At 36.9% G+C, this 25,210-nt stretch overlaps 1 protein-coding gene across 1 annotated transcript in view; it reads left to right on the forward strand.

Annotated features, from left to right (window-relative positions):
• aacs (acetoacetyl-CoA synthetase) overlaps positions 1 to 25,210 on the forward strand; it is a 45,928-nt gene that overhangs the window by 17,238 nt on the left and 3,480 nt on the right. Inside the window, exons 5-16 of the mRNA XM_067439360.1 lie at positions 51 to 148; positions 3,580 to 3,694; positions 3,815 to 3,896; positions 5,536 to 5,686; positions 8,657 to 8,737; positions 9,528 to 9,652; positions 16,809 to 16,873; positions 18,606 to 18,728; positions 21,316 to 21,429; positions 21,968 to 22,093; positions 24,067 to 24,136; positions 24,305 to 24,363. Coding sequence (XP_067295461.1) covers positions 51 to 148; positions 3,580 to 3,694; positions 3,815 to 3,896; positions 5,536 to 5,686; positions 8,657 to 8,737; positions 9,528 to 9,652; positions 16,809 to 16,873; positions 18,606 to 18,728; positions 21,316 to 21,429; positions 21,968 to 22,093; positions 24,067 to 24,136; positions 24,305 to 24,363 — 1,209 coding nt within the window. The remainder of the gene's footprint in view (positions 1 to 50; positions 149 to 3,579; positions 3,695 to 3,814; positions 3,897 to 5,535; positions 5,687 to 8,656; positions 8,738 to 9,527; positions 9,653 to 16,808; positions 16,874 to 18,605; positions 18,729 to 21,315; positions 21,430 to 21,967; positions 22,094 to 24,066; positions 24,137 to 24,304; positions 24,364 to 25,210) is intronic.

Raw genomic sequence — 25,210 nt, forward strand, 5'->3', positions numbered from 1 at the left:
ATTGTGGTTTCTAATGTAATTTTGTCTGCTATATTCTCTCTTTACCTCAGGATATCTGCCCAATGGGATTCATGCTGTTGAGGCCATGCTCGCTGCAGCAAGTATAGGTGCCATCTGGAGTTCAACCTCTCCAGATTTTGGTGTCAATGTAAGAGCTTTACATGCATTATGGCTGCTATTTTACCATATGACACAGCATATGGTACTATACTACTACTATTATCATATATGACTACTTTAATTGTATGAAGTACACGGTTAGTGTTTAGAAACCAGTTACATTTATTTATTTAATTTTGTGAGCTGTGGATCATCAGAACCTTTGAAATATACAGGCTAGATCAGGTCAGAGAGGTATTTTACTTTCACAATGATCATGGGACGTTCAGAAAGTATGAAATGATAATGCTGACAGATTTTAAACACCCTTGCATGGCCACACTATTTACTATATTATTCATGTATTCATTATGTAGATTACCGTTCTAAAGTTTGGGGTCGGTAGGTTTAGAAAAAAAGATAAAATAAATCCCTCACCAAGACTGCATTTATTTAATTAAAATACAGTTAAAATGTTAATATTGTGAAATACTATTGTGATTTATTATTAATTTATTTATTCCTGTGATGACAGCTGAATTTTCAGCATCATTACTTAAGTCGTCAGTGTCACATGATCATTCAGAAATCATTCTAATACTCATCAATGTTAAAAACAGTTATGCTACTTAATATTTTTGTTGAAACTGTGATGCTATTTTTCAAGATTCTTTGATGAAAGTTCAAAAGAAGCGCATTTATTTGAAACTCTTTTTTTAACATTTATAGATGTCTTTACTGTCAATTTATTGTATTCTTGCTGAAAACTATTACTACCTTTCTCTGCTTCAGTCACGGAAATGAAAAGTGCCAAATTTATCATTTTAATAAAGAATAGATAGAGAAATTAAATTCACTCAAGGAACAGTGATGGATCCAATCAGTTGCAAGGAGAAATCCATTTCCGTCTGTCAGTGGTTACATGATGTAGGAACCTCAGATTTGTATGTCGGCAGAAAGAATGCCTCCGTTTTCCCTCGGCTGCAAAGAATTGCTTTACCATGCTGACCTGGCATTCATATGCACAGGTCTTTATACTTGCACACGCTGGAGCAGTTGTAATGAGCTTCCACTTTGTTGTAGTCTTGTGTGTTAAAGGGTTAGTTCACCCAAAAATGAAAATTCTATCATTATTACTTACCCCCGTGTCCTAATTAAAAGTCGTTAAAAGCCCACTCACTACAGTGGCTCTACATTGATTTTATGAAGCGATGAGTAGTTTTTGTGTACAAAAAAACACTAAATAACCGCTTGTATAGTGATGGGGCGATTTCAAAACAAAACTTTGAAGCGGTATGAATCAGCGTATAGATTCATGATTCAGCTCGCGTGTCAAACCATCAAACTGCTAGCCTAGAAATCTAGACGCACCCTAGCGGCAGCAAATCTAATCTGCCGCGAGTGTCGTCTAGCAACTCTCAATACAGTTCTGAGTTGTAAAAAACAAACTCTGGTCAGGCCAATCACATCGTGTATAGAGTCGGTGGGCGAGGCTTAACATAATGACGGCAGAGTTTCATGCTACTTGAAAATAAAGAAGCTGGCGAACGGCGGTCTTTCAAATCAGCTTTGACCGTGACTCTGGAAGAGTTGGACTCCAAAACTTAACGCTTCCCATTTACTTTGAATGGGTGACATCATCCGTTGTCGAACTGAATTGTGGGTTCCGTCGCGGCGCTTCACTCGCATTCCAAGCGGCATAAGTTGAAGATTTCTCAACTTTTCAAGCGCCAGCACAGGCGTCATCCAATCAGATCGCCGTATGCAAATATCCTACAACAGCTTTGAGCACCTGTGCAGTGCACTGACAAAAACTACACGGGCAATCGCATTTACACGTAACACCAAATCGGCATCCATTTCGTCTCACAGACTAGCTGTCATAAAAAGGTGCTTTTTTGTGTTGTGTTTTGGTTCAAGCGGCAAGTTAATGTGATTGGCTGTTGTCACTATGACGATCGCGTCAGCACCCCTCCGTCAAGCGTTAACGCCTACGCCCCGTGTGAATGCGGCGTAAGGGAAACTTTCTTTAAAAGGGAAGATGACTGGAATTATTGGAAGATAACCGGCCGACCGGATACAGCAAGTGTTTAATCTATCAACGAGCTCCTCTTCACGTTGCTCTGGTTGGTTGTAGCGCTATCCAATTGCGTGCTGAGGGAGTTTGAAAGACAACCGTTTATCCCGCCCCTCGGATTGAGCCCTGTCAATGGTGAGTTTCCAGACCAAACATGTTGATGTGGGTCTGGCTTGTCAGGCTACCAAACTGCAGAAATCACGTTACATGTGCGATCCGAATCATGAATCGATACACTGATTCATAACGGTTCTAAACTTTATTTTGAAATCGACCAAAGTCATTATTTTGTTTTGTTTTTTGGGCACAAAAACTATTCTCGCCGCTTCATAAAATGATTGTAGAGCCTCTGTAGTGAGATGGGCTTTGTAACGACGTCTTTATGGGTCTTGAGAGAGGAAAAAATATTGGTGTCAATGAAAGCCTGTCTAAGCCATCAAATTTTAACAAAAACATCATCATTTGTGTTCCGAAGATGAACAAAGGGTAAGTAACGACATGAGGGTAAGTAATTAGTGACAGAATTTTCATTTTTGGGGGAACTAACCCTTTAAATGCATAATTTTTATCCCACAAGCGGAAGTGATAAAATAGAAATAGTTATAAACAGCTGACCATATTATCGCAACATGTCAGCTCCCATGTACAAAAAATGTAGTTCATCTAACCATCAATTCTCAGTGTCTTGAAATGTGTGTGTGTGACCTGTTGGCTATGTCAAACACTCCGCCACAGACATGCACACACTTTACCTCTCGCTCCTGCCACTCTGTATCTCTCTCACGTACACTCTCCTACTAGGAGATTAAAGTAAGTCTACAGTCCATAAATAGGACAGCCTCTAGCAGTTAAAGCAACATAGATTTACCATGGCTTATTGACTAAAATGAACTCTGTATAGACACTGCTGCCCCCTGTGGTTAAGATGGGGTATTACATCAAGTCGCTACACTACTGTTCAAAAGTTTGGGGTCGGTACAATGGACAATATTGTGAAATATTACAAATTAAACTAAGTGTTTTCCATTTTAATATACGGTAAATTGTCATTTATTCCTGATGGTAACGCTGAATTTTCTTATTTTTATCATTGTGATTTGTTTTGTTCAGAATTATTTTGTGCATAAAAAGTTTTATTGAACAGCATTAGAAATCTTTTGCCTTGATTTTCATTTTTGATCAATTGTATGCATTCTAAATAAACATTCATTTGGTAAGAAAAAAACATCTTACTGAACCCAAACTTTAAAAAAAAATTGTATGTAGTGTGTGAATATGCAGTATATTATTTTATGTGAGATGAATATATATTATTGTAAAAGTAAAAAAAAAAAGACTATTGTCTGTATGCATTTTTACTCTGGTGTTTCACCTGTCTTTCATCTCTCTCTTTTCCTTTTCAGGGAGTACTAGACAGGTTTTCTCAGATCCAGCCCAAGTTGATATTCTCAGTAGCAGCTGTTGTGTATAACGGCAAGCAGCACGACCATATGGAGAAACTCCAGAACGTTGTTAAAGGTATAAAGCACGCCTTCCAGCTAACGCGCAGCTAGATTTTTCCCATCATGTAGTCTTGATGGTATGTTTGCATGTCATGGAGCCTCATGTAATCATTTTTCTCCGTCATATTTCTCTCAGGTCTCCCTGACCTGAAGAAGGTTGTGATCATTCCATACGTTCGCTCTCGACAAGACACAGACCTCGCCAAGATTCCCAACAGGTCTGTGCATCTATGTGAGCTAACAATCACATTACACATATCAATTAAAGTTCATTTGTAATGGCTTAACGTGATCAAATACAGTCGTGCAATGATTAGGAATTTCAGGTATAATTTAGCTTCTTGTATTGATAAATATAATTGTAGTATAAATGACTAAACTTTCCTACACAAGTACAATGTTGTTCAAACGTTTGGGGTCAGTAAGATTTTTTAATGTTTTTGAAGGAAATTTATACTTTTAATCAGCAAGAATGCATTACATTGATCAAAAGTAAAGAGGATATATAATGGTTCAAATGACGTGCTGTCTTTTGAGATTTCTATTCATCAAAGAATCCTGAAAAAATGGAAAACTACATCTACTACTAAAAAACTACTTTGCATTTTACCCTCCTGGGACCCAGTAATAGACTTTTGTCCACTGTAGTGGACATTATATTTTAGTGAGTTTCTGTGACATCATACACTGCACAGTTTTAAGTCAGGATGTCCTGTAAAGAGCACATTAGGGGTTTTGCACAGATACCAAATGTTTGGAGGCTTCACCAAGACAACAACACCTTGGTCTTTGAAAATGGCTGACATTAATGTTTAGCACTCTTATGAATATTGTGATAATATTTTGTAATTATAATTTAAATCTGAGTAATTTTTAATCAACATCTCAGGAAAATGTTATGGGGTTTCTAATCAAAGTATTACTTTTTGTTACAAAACAGGGCATTGATTTCATAAATGTCCACTGGTGTGGACGCCAGGACTTAAATCATGTTTATCATGCATTTTGGAGATACAACAAATGAGTAGGGAAAGAAATTGCATCTCAATATTCCTATGAAATATTACATATATTATGAAAATGTTGGCAACTTTTACTCCCATTATTACACTTCTTTTTTTCATAACATGTTGCACCAAAAACACATTAATATGCAAATGAGATGCAGTGTATAGATACATTGTATTGAATGGCAAAATCCAAGTAAGGCCATTTTACTCACATATTGCATAAAGTAAAATGGTATATCAATCAATTCTGTTATATCTTTCATAACATAGTTCAGAATCATCTTTAAACAAAGTTTGCTTTAAAAAAATCCTGAAACAATTTCATTTAATTTTGTTTAACAACTGACTCCTTGTGTCAACTACAGAGGACATATAACATATGAATAAAATATAATTTTCACAAAAAAAGTCAGTTTGTTTCTTATGCTCTAAACAATGTAATGACATGGGAAAATTAAAATGTTACTTTTATGTTTTTATGATCAAGCAAATGCAGCCTCTGGGAGCATAGTAGGCCTCTTTCAAAAACATGAATACATTCTTCACAAGCTGCTCAAATTCACACATTGATATGGGATGTCACTTGAGATGGCTGAATACCATGTGAAGTCAGTTTTTAGGGTGACTTTCGGGTGATTGAACAGTTCTAGTGTCTGCACCACTTGATTGTGGAATTCCTCACTTATAAAACCCTGTCTAAATTAATAAATATTAAATGTTTATTAGCTCTTGTTAAAATGAAGCCTAGATCAATTCAAAGATTCTCTAAGAAGTTCCATATGTTATATGGGTTTTATATTGTCTGGTTAGGATAGAGTCGTTCCTGACTCTCTGTTTCTTCTTTCAGCGTGTTCCTGGAAGACTTTTTGGCCACGGGTAAAGAAGGGGATCAGGACCCTCAGCTGGAGTTTGAGCAGCTGCCCTTCTCTCATCCTCTCTTCATCATGTACTCCTCTGGCACCACCGGATCTCCCAAGTGCATGGTGCATTCTGCTGGGGTGAGGTGCAGAGTCCAAATTATGTATTGTGCACTGTGCAATGCCTACTTGATGAAAGCATTTAGTTGTTCCAATAATCTGAATATGACATAAAGAAAAAAATACAGATGCTAGCATTTGTTTTGCAGGCGTACAAATATTAATAGCTAAATTATCTATTTACCATGGGCACTGGGTAGTGTTGTTATTGTTATCTGAAACGATTTAATATTTGTTATCTCTAATTGAAATAAAGCTGAAATAAAGTCAAATGTAACAATATTAAATGAAAAACCTAAACTTGAAAAAAGATTTAACTTTAGTTTTTTGCAAGGTAGCATTTCTTAATTCTGTTTTAAAAAAAAATATTAAAAAAAAAAAAAAAAAAAAAAAAAAATATATATATATATATATATATATATATATATATATATATATATATATATATATATATATAAAAATGACAATCCAAAATTACTAAAACAAAATTACAAAAAGTTTTAGTATTAAAATCTCCACTGAAAATGTAAAAGCCAATATAAATCAATAAATACGATTAAGTTATATAACTGAAATAAAATAACACTTGAGAAACCAAAATTTGTTGCATCACTGTTTACTTTTTTTGTTATTGATTTTGGTTTGAATAAAGCGGTGTAGTTATAGCTGAACTAATATTTCAGTCTACCAAGTTTGCCTTTTACGGAGCCCCTAAAGGGACATGGTGATTAAAAAAAAGAGAGATGGGAGATGAAATTATGTTAATGCTTTGTGGTCCCCGAGAAACTTTGCGATCCCTTGCAAAAGTGTTGCGAGGGAATACAAGAGTATTTAAATATATATTTTTTGCCTCCCATTCCATTAAAAACAAAAACAAAACAAAAAACATTATCACCTTGTCCCTTTAGGGACTCCGTAAACCTTCCACTTGCTCTGCGTCTTAAACTACTGCATCATTTCTCTTGGTTGTGATTTCTGTACATTTAAAGGGTTAGTTCACCCAAACATAAAAATTATCCCATGATTTACTCAACCTCAAGTCATCCTATGTGTATATAACATTCTCCTTTCAGACGAATAAAATCAGAATTACATTAAAAATGTCCTGGCTCTTTCAAACTTTAACCCCTTGAGCCATGTGGAGCAGTTATGTGATGGAAATAGAGGCACTTTTATTTACTTCAAAAACTATCACTGCCATTATAAAGCTATACATTTTTTTATATAACTGATTTTATTCGTCTGAAAGAAGAATGTCATATACATCTAGAATGGCTTGAGGGTGAGTAAATAATGGGATAATTTTAATTTTTTTGTGAACTAACATGCCAGCATCACATAGACCACTAGATGGCAGTAAGAGTCCATTTTAAAACCTCTACGACACTTAGCTAGATGCCATTATGATAAGCAATTATGTGTACCATTCCCATCCTTTCTGAATGCATTTCCTGTATAATCCCAACATTAGGGACACATCAGCTCACATACATGTAAATTACCTTGGGTCCTAGTAAACTCATACTTACAAATATACAGTTTCCAAAGAAAATGTATATGAAAAATCAAGAAAGTGAAAAGCAGGAAATTATCTCTTTTGGTTTGTGCTGCACAAACACTTTGTGTGTGTGTGTGTGTGTGTGTGTGTGTGTGTGTGTGTGTGTGTGTGTGGCACTGTTTTTTTTTTTCCACTTTTTTTTACAGCTTTTCCCTTTAGCCTTTGCAGCATTTGTGTCTGACACCTCTCTCTCGCTAGAAAATTAGAGCGCTGTGTTTATGACAACACACAATCATACACGTACACACACATCTGCATCTCTTGCTCTTCTCGCTCTTTGGATGATCAATGTGCGGTGTGCTTTTATGAAAACAGTACTCGTGTTGGGTTATGGCAGTTAGAGGATGAATGAACACTATCATAATTAGTGCTTTCACTAGGATATGGGTGAGACACATGCTTCAGGGTTTATGATTTGTTTTTTTTCTTTCTTTTTCTTGTTTTTTTTTAATTCATGAAATGTCATTGATCCTTTAGTTTGGTAATTAGGTTTTTCCTGCCAGCTGCAATACATCTAGACATATGACACCAGCACAGGAGAAAGTACTTTAAGGGTTAGTTCACCCAAAAATGAAACTGATGTCATTAATGACTCACCCTAATGTCGTTCCACACCCGTAAGACCTCCGTTCATCTTCAGAACACAGTTTAAGATATTTTAGATTTAGTCCCAGAGCATATGCAGTCCATGCACACTTTAATGTCGACTTTATTCAGCATTGTCTTCTCTTCCGTGTTCCTCAAATAAAGAATCAAACGGTTCATAAATCAATGTCACACCAATGTCATGTGATTTCAGCAGTTTGACAGTTTGACACCATCCAAACTGCTGAAATCACGTGACATTGGCGATTTGAACCATTGATCGATTCACAGATTCATGGCCGTTTTAATCTTTTTTTGAGGAACACGGAAGAGAAGACAATGCTGAATAAAGTCGTAGTTTTTGTTATTTTTGGACCAAAATGTATTTTCGATGCTTCAAGAGATTCTAATGAACTAACTGATGTCACATATGGACTACTTTGATGATGTTTTTATTCCCTTTCTGGACATGGACAGTAAAGTGTGCATAGTCTGCATACGCTCTCGGACTAAATATAAAATATCTTAAACTGTGTTCTGAAGATGAACGGAGGTCTTACGGGTGTGGAACGACATTAGGGTGAGGAGTTAATGACATCAATTTCATTTTTTGGGTGAACTAACCCTTTAAGAATGGGAGATCCAGAAAAACAAACACAATCCTCAACCTATGTTTTTAGTAGTCGCCTCTAATATTACTGATTTTTTTTTGTGTGACTGTATGAAATGTCCCCTCAGATTCACACAGATGTCCGAACAGATTAACCAAAGGTGTAGTTCATCATGTTAACTATGAACATGTTTAACGGTCAGTTACCAGTCTGACCCTTTTGTTCTCCATTTCCCAGGGCACTCTCATCCAACATCTTAAAGAACACATTCTCCATGGCAACATGACCTACAATGATGTCATCATATATTACACTACGGTATGTATCTGCGATCTTAGAGCTCACCGTCATGGGGGAAAACAGTATCTTTCTCCAATGACTCCCAATGCTGATTTGGTCCTAAAGAAAGATTTTTAATATTTTGGTGGAACCAATGATGCACTATTCATGAATCTTTGATGACAATAAAGTGTAAAAAACTGCATTTTTGAATGTTACTGTTGCTTTTGATCAATTTAATGTGTCCTCCTTGCTGATTAAAAATATTAATTTATTTTAAAAGAAATACTAATTCCGTCTTTCTGACTGACCCCAAGATTTTGAATTGCAAAGTTTGAACATGCATGGCATTTACAGCTCAGGTGATTAGCGGCATGCAGGTTGGGTACTTTTACAGGCATTATAGATCTCTTTATTGGTCTATGATACGCAGCCTTGTTTATTACAATAGAAAAAGTTAGGCAGGGCACATTACGTTTTGAAAGATTATGAACAAACTTGTTTTCTTTAGGATAACATGCACTGATGAATCATACACAAAAACAAAAGAGACATTTTTTAATAAATCAGGTTAACATTATATTCCATGATGTCTTTGTTAGGACAAAATGTCTTTGTTTGCAAAATGAAGGTCCACATCATATTCGATATTTGGTTAGTCCAGTGTGGTATTCACAGTGATATTTGATTTGAAATGGTCCATTTTGAGCATGATTTGTTACACAACATTATTGAGTAGTTATGTTTATCTACAGAAATCAGGTTTAAAAAATACAGGACATAAATTCTCTGACTCAATCTAAAAGCAGGTGTCTCTTTTTATGTGCAGACGGGCTGGATGATGTGGAACTGGCTGATGTCCTCTTTAGCCGTTGGGGCTTCTGTCGTCCTGTACGACGGCTCTCCTCTTATTCCCACTGCCAATGTGCTCTGGGACCTCGTAGACCGTCTGGGGTAAGTGTGTGTGTTTGTATGTGAGAAAGAGACACTCTCTAATGAAGGTGTCACAGTCAAGAGCTTCAGTCTGTCTTTTTCCTCTTGCCTGTGTTGTAATTGGCTGAGGCGTGGCAGTGCTTATCACCAGCATCTGCTGTGCCCTTTGTGTAAATGACACCACATCACCACGGCAACCTGATTTAAAGAGATTGGTCTAATTGGCCACCTCTAATGTGGCATGGAGTTCCTTTCAAAGTTTACCTGTTATTGATCAGAAATGATCGAAGTGCAGCAGACACGTGTGTGTGTGTGTGTGTGTGTGTGTGTGTGTGTGTGTGTGTGTGTGTGTGTGTGTGTGTGTGTGTGTGTGTGTGTGTGTGTGTGTGTGTGTGTGTGTGTGTGTGTGTGCTCATTTTCAGTCTCTCTTGGCTGCTGGTGAAAGCCTCTATTCTTAACTTTCATTGTCTCGCCTTTTCCCAAGAGGAAGAAAATAGAGACATTTTTTTTGCGGCAGCAGCTTTTGGGAAAGCCAAAACATTTTCATTACTCACCAGACCCATGTGAATTATTTTAATTAGGTCTGTCAAATGATTAAAAAATAAACATTTAAAGTAAATGCACTACCAATTAAAAGTTTGTAGTCAGTACGTTTTTTTTATTATTATTGCAAAATCATAAATGTAAAAAACAAAAACGATATTTGATTTATTTATTGATTAACATATTGATTTATTTATTTTTAAATAAATGCTGTTCTTTTATACCAATCAAAGAATCCTGAAAAATGTCTATTATGGTTGAATATAAATTAAATAAAATATAAAATATGAATATAAATATTAATAACATATGAGAATAAGAAATGTTTCTTGACCACAAAATCAGCATATTTCAATAATTTCTGTTGGATCCTGTGACACTGAAAACTGCAGTTATCAGATTTACCATCACATGAATACATTTTATTTTAAAATATATTAAAATAAAAAACTGGTATTTTAAATAATTATTTCACAATATTACTGCATTTGACTGTATTTTTAAACCATAAATGCAAAAAAAAAAAAAAAACTTTTGAATGCAAGTGTACATGATTTAATTAGATTTTTCTCTTTATTTAGGGGATTTTTTTAAATTCAAATTTTAATTACATTTAAAGACAACATTGTGGCAAACAAGTAAAGTATTAAATAGACATTACCAAAGAAATTCAGTTTACTGGACAGTTTACAAATCAGTTTCTTTTATTTCCAAATAGTTGAACATAAGCCTATCTCATTCCTTGTCCACAGCAATTTATTTAGCAAATGAGTAAGTTCAGTCAGTCTGAAGTAATGTTCACACATTACGCATTCTCGCATTCATTCTGTGCCATTTTTTTAAGTGTCTGTCTGTGTACATGTTCATCTTTGGCCATTTCTCAACTTTAAAAACATGTCTCAAAGCCCCTGCGTTCATTGCGATGCAGTTGCTCTCTGTCTTGCTGTTCTGAATGCAAGAATGCGTCCTGCGTGGTTCTGTGCAGTCTGTTTTTTGTAAATGTGATTTGGCGATGCGTGTTGCCTGCAGTAGCAGCTGAGCTTCAAGCTTGAACTGCTCCAATGGTAGGAATATTTCTTAATGTGGAATTTACTTATGGGTCAGGTGACAAGTTTAAATAGTGTTTTTATCACATTATTTTTAATTCACATTATTATTTTAATGAACGTGTTAAATTAACTGTCCTAATTTTGAAAGGCAGTTCTGGTTTGTATGTGAGAGTCTGTTGGTGACACAAATTAAGTTATTTCTCTGGGCAGTGTAGGGTTTATTTTAGTTTTATTTATGGTTTTGATTGTGATTTTAAAACAAATTGTGTGGCTCTTGTTGGAAATTTTCTTCTTGCAAAAATCATTTCCCAAAGATCATTTGATTTCAGAAAGACTTTATTCAAATTAACAAAGCCGAGTCTCTCCTGCAGGAGACAACTCCAGTTCTTTGTTTTACCTAGCATATATACATAGCTGCTTTCCCAAAATGGTAACAACCTTCAGCTAGTTTTCCAGTTGGTTTCCTGGCTCACACGTCACCACATTCCAAGATCTTTTTCTGTCCATCATGCATCTTCTACATGTCATTTTCAAGCACGTTGTCAACGTCCACACAAACTTAATACAGGGCAAACACAACCTCAGCATACATCCGATATCTAATAGTGTCTTATATACAGCTTATTTTACAATAAATTCAATAATAAAAATCTTCTACACTCTTTTTTAAGTTTGGAGGATATTCTGTTGTTTAGTATAAATTAAACCTAAAAACTTCTACTGGTAATTTAAAGTCGGCATGAAACTAAAATTCATCCATTTTGTAAATGCATGTTATAGATCTTAAAGGCATAGTTCATCCAAAAATGAAAATTGTCATTGACTCACCTTCAAGTTGGTCCAAATTTGTATGAATTACTGTTTTCTGCTGAGTACAAGAGAAGATACTGATTGAACTAAACAATTGATGAACCCCATTGAAAAATATACTATGGAAGTCAATGGGGTCCATAGTTTGGTTACCAACATTCTTCTAAATATCTTTTGTGCTAAGCAGAACAATGTAATTCGTACAGGTTTGGAACAACTTGATGGTGAGTAAATGATGACAGAATGTACATTTTTGGGTGAACTATTCCTTTAAGCCCAAAGCATGGGTCTATTTCGGCTCTCTGCTTTCTGCACCTGTCTGCATGCCGTAATTTTCATAATTCACCACCCGTGTGCTGCCCAATTTTGTGTTTTTTTTGTTAGACTAGTGCAGACAGTTAGATTAGACTAGTGGAATTTTACCCTAAAACAATCTATAAAACACTTTATTCTGCTTCTTAAATGCTCTAATCTGGTGTTTAAGTAATGGAAAACAAGATTGTCCTTGCTCTTTTAAAAATAAAACAGGTTACCATATACAAAACACTTTATTCTGTTTGAAAAGTGCTTGTTTTAAAACGAGTAAAACAGCAAAAGTTTAGTACACCTAAAAATGGAAATAAGACTCAAGCTTCATACTTTGGATTTTTTTTGTATTTATCAATTCATTTGCAGACCGTAGTTAATACCCATTCAAACCCTTGTAGTCTGCGAACTTCTGAGACGTACTCTGTCGTACTGTTTCATGACAGATTTTAAGCTCTTTTCAGACGTTTGCCATCTAGTGTTTAATTGTGTTTACTATCCAGATTAGAGAGCGGTAATGAGCAACAGTGAAAAAAGTTAGAAGAGAGCGAGGCATTGAGAAGCTGGAGCAAAAAATAAATAAAAATGGAAGAACATCAAACTACTCCCCACACTCTCACCAAGCACTGTTTCAACTATGTTTCTTACTTTTCATGTTCTCTGCAATTCGGTATAAAAACAATCACGAGCTCTTTTTCCATGTTGTCTTTTTATACATTGACAAGAAACGGCTCTCCTGTTGCTTTAAGTAAGTTAGAGTGAGGGAATGTATTCTGGGATCATCGCTTCAGTTCAGGTTTGTTATCAGTTGTGTAGTGTGCGCAGTCCAAATTTGTAGACCTTTGTGACACAAATTTCATAACTTCAGACTAAATCAACCCATCTACCCCTCTTCAGGTAGATGTCCACCACATGATGAATTAAACCTTTTTTTCTCGTTTGTCCCTCTATGTTTAGTTGTACAAATAGACTTATCGTGGATTAGTTTTTATCTTGTGCTGCTCCCCCTTTAGATTAATTATGTTTAATGTTTACAAATGATCAATATTCAATCAGAGGGCAGATGTGGTGTCCATGTAGATGAAGGAAAAATGTGTTGGGGAAACCTGTTCTGGACAAAGGGCTATTGTGAAACTTGGTCATGCTAGACAGCTCTTTCTTTGTTCCTTATTGTCACTGTTGGGTTTTTGGTCTTTCGTGAGACAGAAGAGACTAAAAATTGATTGTATTGAAGTGCAAGACAATAATAGACGCAATGTTTTCCCCATAGTGTGAGGTGAGTCCACTTCAGGTCTTTAATTCGGTTTTAAATTCAATCCAGAGAGAGAGTTTCATTCATTGGGCCTTATCTTAGGTTTCTGAAGTTGCCTAGCTTTGCTGGCACAAGTTTAATAAGTTCTTTAGGTAAGGAAGGAAGAGGACACGGGGGTTGGGAGGACTGCTGACGACTTTTATTAATCTTTTTACTCGAAACACAATGTTCACACTCCAGTGTGTATCTTTCTCATAAACTCCGGTTTCACTTCCGGGTTGCGATACTTCCGGTATCCGGGCACTCGGTTCTCAGTGTCAGGGGTTGCGTCAGCAGTCCGTCTCTCTCTCGTCTGCTTCCGTTTCCCCGGGCATTTTATATTCTCCCCGCGCCCATTACTGAAACGAGATACAGTTGTTATCAATCTGCGTCCAACCCATTCACTTACCGCTCGTCCCGCGGCTCTCTCTCCCGCTGCAGACCTCGCTGAACCACGCCCCCCCCCCTGCCACAAATGTATATATCTTATTGTATTTATTATTTTGGTTTCCTTAACTGCACTGGTGTAATCCTTTTTATGTTGCAGTCAAGATACAAATCAGAGGTACCAAATCCGGATCCTGCAAGTCACCTTCCTGCAGTGTTTAAGCGCCATGTCTCTGAAATAGCCCTCTATAGCCTTAAATATGGCACTATTTCAGGGCACAGCCATTTGTAGTGGTGTCCGAAACTATAGTGGACATTATATTCAATCCCATAATGCACTGCAATAACGAATGTACAACTGATATACACTCAACGGTTTGAGATTACCCATAATCCATAGTGAGGATCATGCCGAATCAATTTCCACGTCTCACCAGAAGTTGGCGCCTGCAGTTAAATCATCCATCTACCCATCCATTTGTCAAACTGCTAGTCCAATGTGGGCATAGTGTAATATCATACAGGTGTAAATTCCTTCATAATTGATTACATTGTTTAAGTAAGGTTTATACATGCTAGTTTCCAAAGTTCAGTTCTGTCAGGACCACTTTGTAAAAGATGATTGACATGTAGCATACAGTTCGGATTGGCAGTATGTTTTTGTTTTATAGGCAAGAACTCCCTGCCCATCCATGTAACCTAGCATGGAAAAGAGCAGGGAGAGCAGTGATAACCCCCCCTAGGGTAAACAGAACCAGCAATAATTTAATGTACAACATTTTTAGAAATGAGTCTGATTCAAAGGGGAATCAGAAGGCCTCAGAAGCTCCTGAGCAACGCGATAGCTGTTAATAATACAGATGGACCTTATATATGGATGCTGTGATAGGCATCATATTCAGTGGCCCTCCGGGACAGAGTTCGGACACCCCTGAGTTTAAAGGGATTGCCTTGGTGACACCTTGAGAAACGACACGCCGATTCATTGTTGACAGTTGATGGATCTCCCCTCTGAACTTCCAACTTGTTGGTTACCAGCTCCGATCCTTCACCAATAACGCAGTTATCTAGTCAATAAAAGGTTAAGATTTGGTCTACACATACATTGTAAAAGGAGTTTAAATGAATTAGATTTACTTTAATTTTACTTCTAAAACTGCAACAAAGCGAGTTTACAGACTTATTTACCAGTTGTAATTTTTCCATGTGCAGATGGGGCCATAATAACGTTCAAGTAGCCATAGCTTGTAAGAAATGAACTGTCTGAATATTTAGACGAGCACGACTCGTTAGAAAAATGAACAGTCCTGTCATAAATTCAGTGGATGGACTGTAGTAGATCAGAGGATCATCATGTCATAAACAGAAGGAACAAATCAGTGGATGGTCATATCATTAGATTGGCACTGGCAAGTTTTCCCTTTTTCCACCTGCCTGACTGAAATCTTGCTTGTGAAATCACGTTCCAAATCATTTTGTATCGAATGCTCTTCCTACATTGTAAATGACCCATTACTAACCAGGCCTTGCCAGCTGCCACCGATCACATGCAAGCTGGACGTTGTCATGACATCTATCTACACAAGGGACGTCTCTTTTAGGAAACTAGTGAGAGAAAATCAGAGAATGACAAATGAGTTTAGATTGATACTTAATTACATTTATGTGCAGCTGCTATTTTGCGCATATACAACTTTTTTTTAAATGTGGAATGCCCTTAAAACATAGAGGAAGTCTACTTGTAATGCTATTTAAACAAACCAAGTTTAGTTTTACCTGACTATAATCAACTTTTTAGACCCCTAAAATTAAGTGTTTTACTGACTTGGCACTATGCAAAACGTATGCAAGTTCCCTCTGTTTTGATTGGTTAGCTTATTTGAATGTAAAATGAGTAGTTGCTATGTACTTAAAGGGATAACTCATCATTTACTCACCCTAGTATTATTCAAATGTCGTATGCCCTTCAAAATGTCAAGTTCTTGCTCGTCCATATAATGCTGTTGATTTGTGTGTGTGTGAGTGTGTATGTGTATATGTATATGTATGTATAATATATATGTGGGTATGTGTATATATGTAGGTATATGTTGTCATAGTTGTGATTTTGATAGACATTTTTCAATTTTTTTACAGTTACAGTTCTGCTTTGATTTCATTAAATAATAGGCTGTATATATTATACAACCTTTACAGTAGAAAGTCTATTTAACTCTAATTCTATATATTTTGTAGTATAAAAATGGTTGTATGAAATATGTTTCATATATTATACAACCTTTACAGTAGAAAGTCTAACTCTAATTCTGCTGTAAACATGGTGAAACACTGTGCTGGACAAATGGAGATTACACTAACAACCATGTTGACAGCATTTAAGCTTGTCTGTGCTCTTCAGATATTACACTGCCATGACCTCCACCCCTGATTTCTGACCGTGAGTGATTCCATCAAGAGATGGCTGACCGAGGCCTCTGTAGGTCAACAGGCCATTTAGATCAATTCCACCTCATTGACACTGAAAGTGTTTTGCTCTTTGTTCTAAAGTGGGGAAATCTAGATTGCTGTGGAAATGAGGTTTTTTAATGTTTGTCTGAGATGTGGCCTAGTGCAGCGATTTCCCAACCAGAGGTAACGCGTATCTCAGGTTCTTTAAGGATGTTATTGTACCTCCTAAATTGTAGTTTTATTTTGCAAGCTGTAAGAGAGCCATTTTGTCTTTTATACATTTAAAAGTGCACTCAATTGTTAACATCCATCTTTTTCTATTTTTTTTATCGTTTGCTTACAGAATCACAATTTTTGGGACTGGAGCGAAATGGCTGTCTGTGTTGGAGGAGAGAAATCTGAAACCAGGTGAGTTGCAGATTGATTGTCATTCTTTTTTCCATTTTTTTTCTCTAATAATATTGTTGTCACTATACAATATATAGCAGTCATATTTTTTAATATTTTGATACTGTAGCAAAATGAATATGCTGTTGAGCACTCTTCTTTATTTTAAAGAGTTAAATATTAATATAAATATTACTAAAAAATACATGTAGCTGTCATCAAGTGTTTCTCAATTAAACTTTACTTCAAGCTTTTTAGTCAATAATGTTATTTGGTAAATGATAATGATATAATAAAAATGGCAGGTTTATTAATGCACAGGTTTATTAAGGCCTAATGCACAGTTGTTGTTTTTTCTTCTGTTTTGTCTCACTGGTCATCATTTATGACACTACTTTATAGTGTGTTTGACCATTCATATGCATCTGTGAGGCGTGGTCACAAGTTTAAGGCCATTTTTGTCAACAGTCTTGAATCATGATCAGTGGTTCCCAACCTTTTTTTTCCAAGAGACCCCTATTTTAAAATTCAAATATCATTGTCAACCTATGTATCTTGATAACCCTGCACACCCTGCTCATCAGCGCGTTGCATAATAAGGCTATGCAGAGATGTACAGGGTGGCCAAGTGTCCTTAAAGTCTTAAAGTTTTTCTAATAAAAGGCTTTAAAAAGTATTAAATTGTCTTAAATATTTTTGTTCAAATTACCGCCAGAATGTTTCCAGTCTGACGGACCCAATGACTGTTTACAACCATTAGACAGACTGAAGAAGGTTTGTCATTGAGGTAGTTGAATATACAGACTATACCAGCCTCCTATAGCTAATTTAAAATGGGTAAATTAAAGTTTAATAAAAAATGGCTCAAAAACGATGAGTCCACACAATCTCATTACTAAATGACAACGATTCGATTGTTTATTCAACATTTGACTAAATCAGACCGGAACATTTAAATCTGTGTTGTCTTTGGAGAGCACTGAAGGGAGGGTGCATGGGTCCTCATGCTTGCAAAGCTAGCTTGCCATTGCTAGTCTCTCCAAAATGTCCTACCCTACCTTTTTAAATGCTTTTTAAATGCCAATTCATGTCGTTTTTAAAGATGAAGCTCTTGGTGTGTTTGAGGATTTGGGGGATTTATTTGTTTAGCGTGTGTGGTTCAGAGGACTGTGTGTGTCGGGGGTCAGAGACTTGCTTCCTGGCCCTCTGCTGTTCCCTTTGGCTGCTTGACATTTCAGAGCGACACCTGTTAGCCTGTGGGGTGTGGCATGGGCTCTGATAACCGGGGCGAGAGACCCTCTCTACACAGGACCCCAGACAGGTGGCCTGGCATGTTGCCTGCATACATTTCAGCACAGTTTAATGTAGTTCATAATTCTGATCACTGTGAGCTGTGCCCATCTGCCTTCAGACTACGATCCGTCTGAATAAATGACATCGAGCTGAGCTTTGCTTCCGGACTGTTTATAATTTTAGAATTCGTAGCCTATTAAAAACCAAATTACTTTTTTTAAATGAAATATAAAATGTTTATGAGGTTGCATAAATACGCTGTATGGTATTCTGTAAATATACGTTATACTGTATGTATGGTTGTTCTATATAACTGCTGTTAGTAGTTATGGAATGGAAATGTAGGGAACTCGATCTGAATTTAAATAGAAGTGGCCATTATTGTTAATCTTCTTTTTTAGAAAACAATGCTTGTTTAATCTATTCGCTAATACATTTTGTTTTACTTGTCCATTTGCAGCAAACACACACAACCTGCAGACACTTCACACACTCCTGTCTACAGGGTCTCCGCTGAAGCCTCAGAGCTACGAGTACGTGTACAGCTGTATTAAGAACAATATGCTGCTGGGATCCATATCAGGTGGGATCTCCATTGAAATTGTATCACATTTTCCCCTTCATTCCTTCAATTACCTGGCTTTTTTCCATTTTTTTGTCCCTTTCTTCTCTTCCTTCTTTCTTTCCTGCATGCTCTTTTCTTTCTTTTTTCTTTCTATCTCTCTCTGCATTTGTCTTCCCATCCCATCCCATCCCATCCCATCCCATCCCATCCCATCCCATCCCATCCCATCCCATCCCATCCCATCCCATCCCATCCCATCCCATCCCATCCCATCCCATCCCATCCCATCCCATCCCATCCCATCCCATCCCATCCCATCCCGATCAGCCCACTCTTCACTTTCCTTCCAAGCACTCCAGCTCTTCTTGATAGTATGGTGTGTGTGTGTTTCGCAGTGTGATCTCATGCCTGCAGGGCCCTGTGGAAACAAATTAGCATCAGCGTTAACAGCTGTGGTGGACTGCTGATTTTGTGTGCATGAGTGTGTGTTTGTGGCTGGGGTCTCGCAGCATGTTTCTCTCACACACCACCTGTGCCCAGTTTCTCCCTGCGGTTTCACCAGATGAGCTATGCTCTCATGGCAGGTCAGCGGCAGCCTGCTACAGTCGTGTTATTCAGATTGAACCTTTCAGAGCTATTTGTTGTTTAACTTCTTGTGTGCAGTGCTTGTTCCTGCATGAATCATTTGAGATGAAGTTATGCAGCTATGTTATTTTTAGTTTTTGCATTCGGCCCTTGATGGTCATTAGCATGGCTATATGACCACTTCACTGAACAGAAGTTGCAGCATTAACGGTTACCGTGGTAAATGTTTATAACGTTTTACACTGTAATTGATTAATCTTAAGCGAGAGAGAGAGATTTTGATGCATTCAGAAGACATTTTTGAGCATGTCTGCCATGAAGGCTTTTTGATATGCCATTTGGTTCATATTTGATACCATGACAGCAATCTCATTGAATTCTGACATATTTGCAGAGCTCATGAGCCTCATAATGTTTCGGTAAAAGGCTTTGACTGACGTTTCTTGACTCCAGAGGTTTTTGAAATGTCAGGCTACCTAAAAATGCCTGCTGGAAAACAGCAGCTCAGATACACGATGCTTGTCTTCAGTCCTGAGCTCAGATAGCCTATTGCCCCTCTGAAATATTGAGAACCCATTTGCTTTGTCCAGGATCAGCGCTTCTCCTTCCTCCCCTTAGATATGTGACTTCTGCCAACCCGAGGCAGATTTGACCTTGACCCCAATGTCAAGCAGAGCATATGTGACAGGGCTTGTTTCCCGCCGCTCCTGTCAGTGTGCCAGCCAGACTCCTGAGTGCAGAGGGGCAGCTGGCAGGAAACTTTAACACTTTCAGCCACCCAGAATCACCTGAATCCAATAAACCCCCCTATATCGCCCACCATCTGTCACATACACACATAAACACACATAAATGTATTGTTCCAGCTACCATTCTCTGTCTTTTTGTTGTTGTTGATAATTTCTCTCCTACTTTCTGTCTCTTTTATAATCTGACTTTACAATCATTACTTTTGTCAATTACTGAGACCTATTTTTATCTACAGAGGTGTATGTTTGACATCTCCTCTCCATTTTTCTCCACGAAACCTCATTATTTTTTGAGGTATTGATTGTCTCGCTTTTCTTTTGGATTGCAGTATCAAATATCAGTGTCTCCCTTTTCTCTTTCTCTCTCTCCACCTTTCTCTGTGCTGGAATTATAATGAATGAGCATCTGAGATGCTCACACATGTTGTCTTTATATGGGGTGACTCATTATATATAGGCCTTACGCTACAGAAATACTAGAATGCAAACGCTTTTAGCTGCACAAGCATAAGTTTGTGTCATTTAAGTTTTTAAAATGTGTCCATGCACTTCATATCACAAGATAATATTAAAAATAAAAAATAAAAAAAATAAATATATATATATATATACCATTTAAATTAAAATTTCCGTATATGTATGTGTGTGTGTGTGTATATATATATATATATATATATATATATATATATATATATATATATATATATATATATATATATATATATATATATATATATATATATATATATATATATATATATATATAAATATATATATATATGGAAATTTATGTAGTTAATTTTTTAAATAATAAATTGGCTTATTTCTTCAGTTGTTTTGGCCACCAAAAAGATCCTTTAAGGCACGCTGAGAGATACACAAGCTTTTTTTTGTATCATGTGGACCAGTTTCATTCCCAAAGAAAGACCCAAGTTTGTTGGAGCAAACAGATATTTGAGCACCTTTTGTTCAGCTTGTTCCTTTTGTTCATGTCTGATAAACAAATCAATAAGGAAGGGCTGCAGTATAGAAATTGCAGTCTATATAAATAAAGGCAGGAGAACAAAGCTACCAGAAAACTCTGCCAACAAGTTTGCATTAATGAAAACATCCCATCAGTCCCTCTTGCTAGGAGTGCCTTTCCTATATTGTGAAATATGGTAGATCCGTCTCCGTCTTTGAATTTCTCCTCAAACCTACAAGATGTTCTTGCCTTGAACATTTTGATCACCTTTAAAAGTTGTATATTAACATCTTTAGTGTTTCCTCAGGTGGCACAGACATCATTTCATGCTTTATGGGTCAGAACATGACTGTGCCCGTTTACAGAGGAGAAATTCAGGCCCGAAATCTGGGTATGGCTGTGGAGTCCTGGAGCTGTGAAGGTGAGATATAGCTCATGTTCATCGTTGATTTTTAGGCTCAAGATATAGATGACCTTTTTTATTGGATGTGTACATTTGGATGTGTACATCACAATAGGGAAGAAAAAACGGGAAGAAAGTTTGATGCTGACTTCTGAAAGTTGGTTCGATTGGAATCACATATAAAGTTATGTGAATCACGGCACCAAATCAGCATTTGATTAGGAGGATTTTTGAAGGATCATGTGGAAATGAAGACTAGAGTAATGGCTGATGAAGATGTAGTTTTGCCTTCACAGGAATAAATTACATTTTAATATATTAAAATAGAAAACAGTAGATAATCTAGATATTTGAATAATATATATTTTGTAATTGTAAATATATATACACGCTTTATATAATACAATGCCACCTACAATAATGCCAATGAATTACATTAACTGGGAGAATAATTGTGATTAAACTCTATTGTGTTTTACCTTTACCAATTAACCATGGTAAAAAAACACTGCCTTTGTAGCTTTAATAACCCTATTATGTTTGGTGTGTTTTTCAGGTAAGCCTGTTTGGGGAGTGAGCGGCGAGCTGGTGTGTTTGAAGCCCATCCCTTGCCAACCCACTCATTTCTGGAACGACGAGAATGGCAGCAAATACCACAAAGCCTACTTTTCCACCTTCCCAGGTATCCCTTCACATGACGACAGCTCTATATTAGAGGTGTAACAGTTGACTCCACCCACTATTCGGCACGCACTTGCACCATGGTTTAACTATTGTTACAACAGTGATGATATAAAAAAGTCTTTGTAAACTTTCAATAGGAGAGCCGTATGCTCTAATATGACAAGTCATTTACGCCGTCATCACCTGAGTGTTGATAGCGCGTGAGTGCACATTGCTAGCTGTGTTTAAACCAAACTAATTAAAGCCTTGCCAATTTAAACATTAAAGTGCAAGAGCTGTGAGAAAATTTGTGTGGGAAAAAAGCTGTGGCAAGTATCTTGGCAAACATAGTAGATTATGTCTTAAGTGAACGTAAACAGTCAAGAAAGACATAGCCTGTGTATTAGAATCGGTGTACTGGATCTGTGCATTATGTCTTAAAGTGACAGCTGCCTAATATTCCTGCTTGTCTGTGTTCTTAAAGAAATAGTTCACCCTAAAATTAAATTAAAGCCATCTTTTACCCACCCTGCAGTTGATTCAATGCCCTATGTCCTTCTATATTCTTTCAGACCTCAAAAGCAGTAATTTTAAAAATAGTTCTGCCCGCGCTCCTTCCTATCATGGCAGTGGATAGCGACCATGGTAAAACAATAGACAAATTATACAAAAGTATGACTCAAGGATACAATGAGACGCGCGCCATATATGGAAATTGTCCAGGAGGCATAGTATAAGGTTTTGGGAGAAATAAACTATTATTCTGTCAAAACACTGAGGTTGGCTGTTACTCTGTGCTCCTGTAATGACTAGTACAAACCATCAGCATGCGTGGCGCTCATGCTCACGCACTGTTGTCACGACAACCGGTACACAATATTCACCTCAGGAGGTTTTATTCATTAGTATTGAATTATTTCTTATCATATACCTTATACAAAAGACTAGAGTGGTGTTTTTTTCTTTTGAGCTTGATTTCTCAAAATTTTGCGTGTGTGTTTAGCTTGGGTGCCATGACAACCGTGCGTGAGCATGTTAGCCGTGCATGCTGACAGTTGTACTAGTCATTACAGGAATGTGCACAGAGTAACGGCTGAGCTCAGTTTTTTTTACTGAATAATTGTTTTGTTTTTTATCGCAAAACCTTATAGTATGCCTTCCATATACACTTTCCATATATGGTGCGCATCTCATTGTGTCATACTTTTGTATAATTTTTTCATTGTTTTACCATGGTTGTTTTCCACTGCCATAATAGGAAGGAGCACGTGCAGAAATATTTTTAAAATTGCTGCTTTTGAGGTCCGAAAGGGATAGAAGGTCACAGGGCATTATTGTTGTTTGACAGTAGTCCTTTTTCCCCTGAACAAAGCACATACTGAACCTTACTGAAACGGTGACCCTAAAACTGTTATAAAAACCCAAACAAAACCGTGAGGAATTAGAACTGTTACAGTCTTACTCTATATCCATTTCAAAACCTAGTGAGCAGCCTTCATAGACAGCATTTTAAGGCATCATTCCAGAATGCATTGCTTCAAGCAGCCATTGCCTACAGAGGCTCACAGATCCACTCTGCTACCTTCCTTCAAAGCTCTTAAGTTGAGAAGTGGTCACAGGGAAGTGCGTTTTCTGACTGATTTAGAAAACAAACATGCCGTCCCTTTGATTTAGGAAACAAACGTGCCACTTCAGCTTGTTCTGAAGAGGCTGCAGCTTTTCCGTTGTATTGATTAAATGATTTCTGAGGGCAAAAGGGGGGAAAGAAAGAAACTGCCAGCTTTTGTTAGCACGAGAAAAATCCACTTGAAGCCTTATTGCTGTCAGTTTGGAGAAATAGGAAAAGGCCAATCAGGGCAGTTGAGCTTAATTAGCGTTCTCAGGCCGTCAGCGGTCAGACATCTGTTTAGAGACACTGTAGATGCTTCTTTCTGTAGCCATTTGTTCATCCTTCTCTATGTGTTTTATTTGTGTCTGCACTTCCTCATTCAGGAGTCTGGGCCCATGGTGACTACTGTAAGATCAATCCAAAAACGGGAGGAGTCGTCATGCTGGGGAGAAGGTAAGTTTCACTTTGTTTTGCTTTGTTGTATTGCAGATTTTGATTATCTTCTCCCGTTACTGCTTGGATTCTTATAATAATGCTGTTATTGTGTGGTAATACTCTGAGATTTAATTATGCTCCTAAATGATATGCTAAAAAGCACTATTGTTCTGTTTGTATTTTCAGTGATGGAACTTTAAATCCTAATGGGGTTCGGTTTGGGAGCTCAGAAATTTATAACATTGGTGAGCAATAAATTTCACACTTTTTTTTTCCTGAAACAAGTAGACTAATTTGAGCTGGTTTGAACCTGACTAAATTAGTAGTTTTATTTATGGTAGATTATTGTGTATGTTGATATCCATCAAATCTTTTTTTCAAAATAGAAGATATATTGATACCATAAGAGATATTTATTAATACAGGGCTTTTCAAACTTTATGATGCCAAGGACCCCCAAATATGATAAACCTTTCATGAGGGAAGATCTGCCTCTCTCGCTCGCTCTCTCTCTCTCTCTCGCTCTCTCTCTCTCTCTCTCTCTCTCTCTCTCTCTCTCTCTCTCTCTCTCTCTCTCTCTCTCTCTCTCTCTCTCTCTCTCTCCCTCTCCCTCTCCCTCTCCCTCTCCCTCTCCCTCTCCCTCTCCCTCTCCCTCTCTCCAAAAGTATCAATTTTTTGTTTATTCTGTGTATTTTTCTGGGGACCTCTTAGAACCTTCTGTCTGTCCCCGGACCCCAGTTTGAAACCTCCAGTTTGAGTTAATATATGCCACCGTTCAAAGGTTTGGTGTCAAAACGTTTTTGTTTTATGCTTTATTAAGGTTGCATTTTTTTTATTTAAAAACTAAAAAAATTATATTTTTAAAATTGAAAAAGACTGTTTAGGATTTTGATATATTTTAAAATGTAATTTCCTGTGATACAAAGCTGATTTTTCAGCATTACTCCAGTCTTCATGATCCTTCAGTACTTATTATAATATGCTGGTACTCAAGAATATATTTTATATACCGGTATATATTTTGACCGGTATATTAATATGTGTTTCACTAATGTATTTTATTGGTCAATGTCAGGTGCATATTGGACGATT

The sequence above is a fragment of the Pseudorasbora parva genome, chromosome 3 (assembly GCF_024679245.1).
Source record: "Pseudorasbora parva isolate DD20220531a chromosome 3, ASM2467924v1, whole genome shotgun sequence".
Lineage (NCBI taxonomy): Eukaryota > Metazoa > Chordata > Actinopteri > Cypriniformes > Gobionidae > Pseudorasbora > Pseudorasbora parva.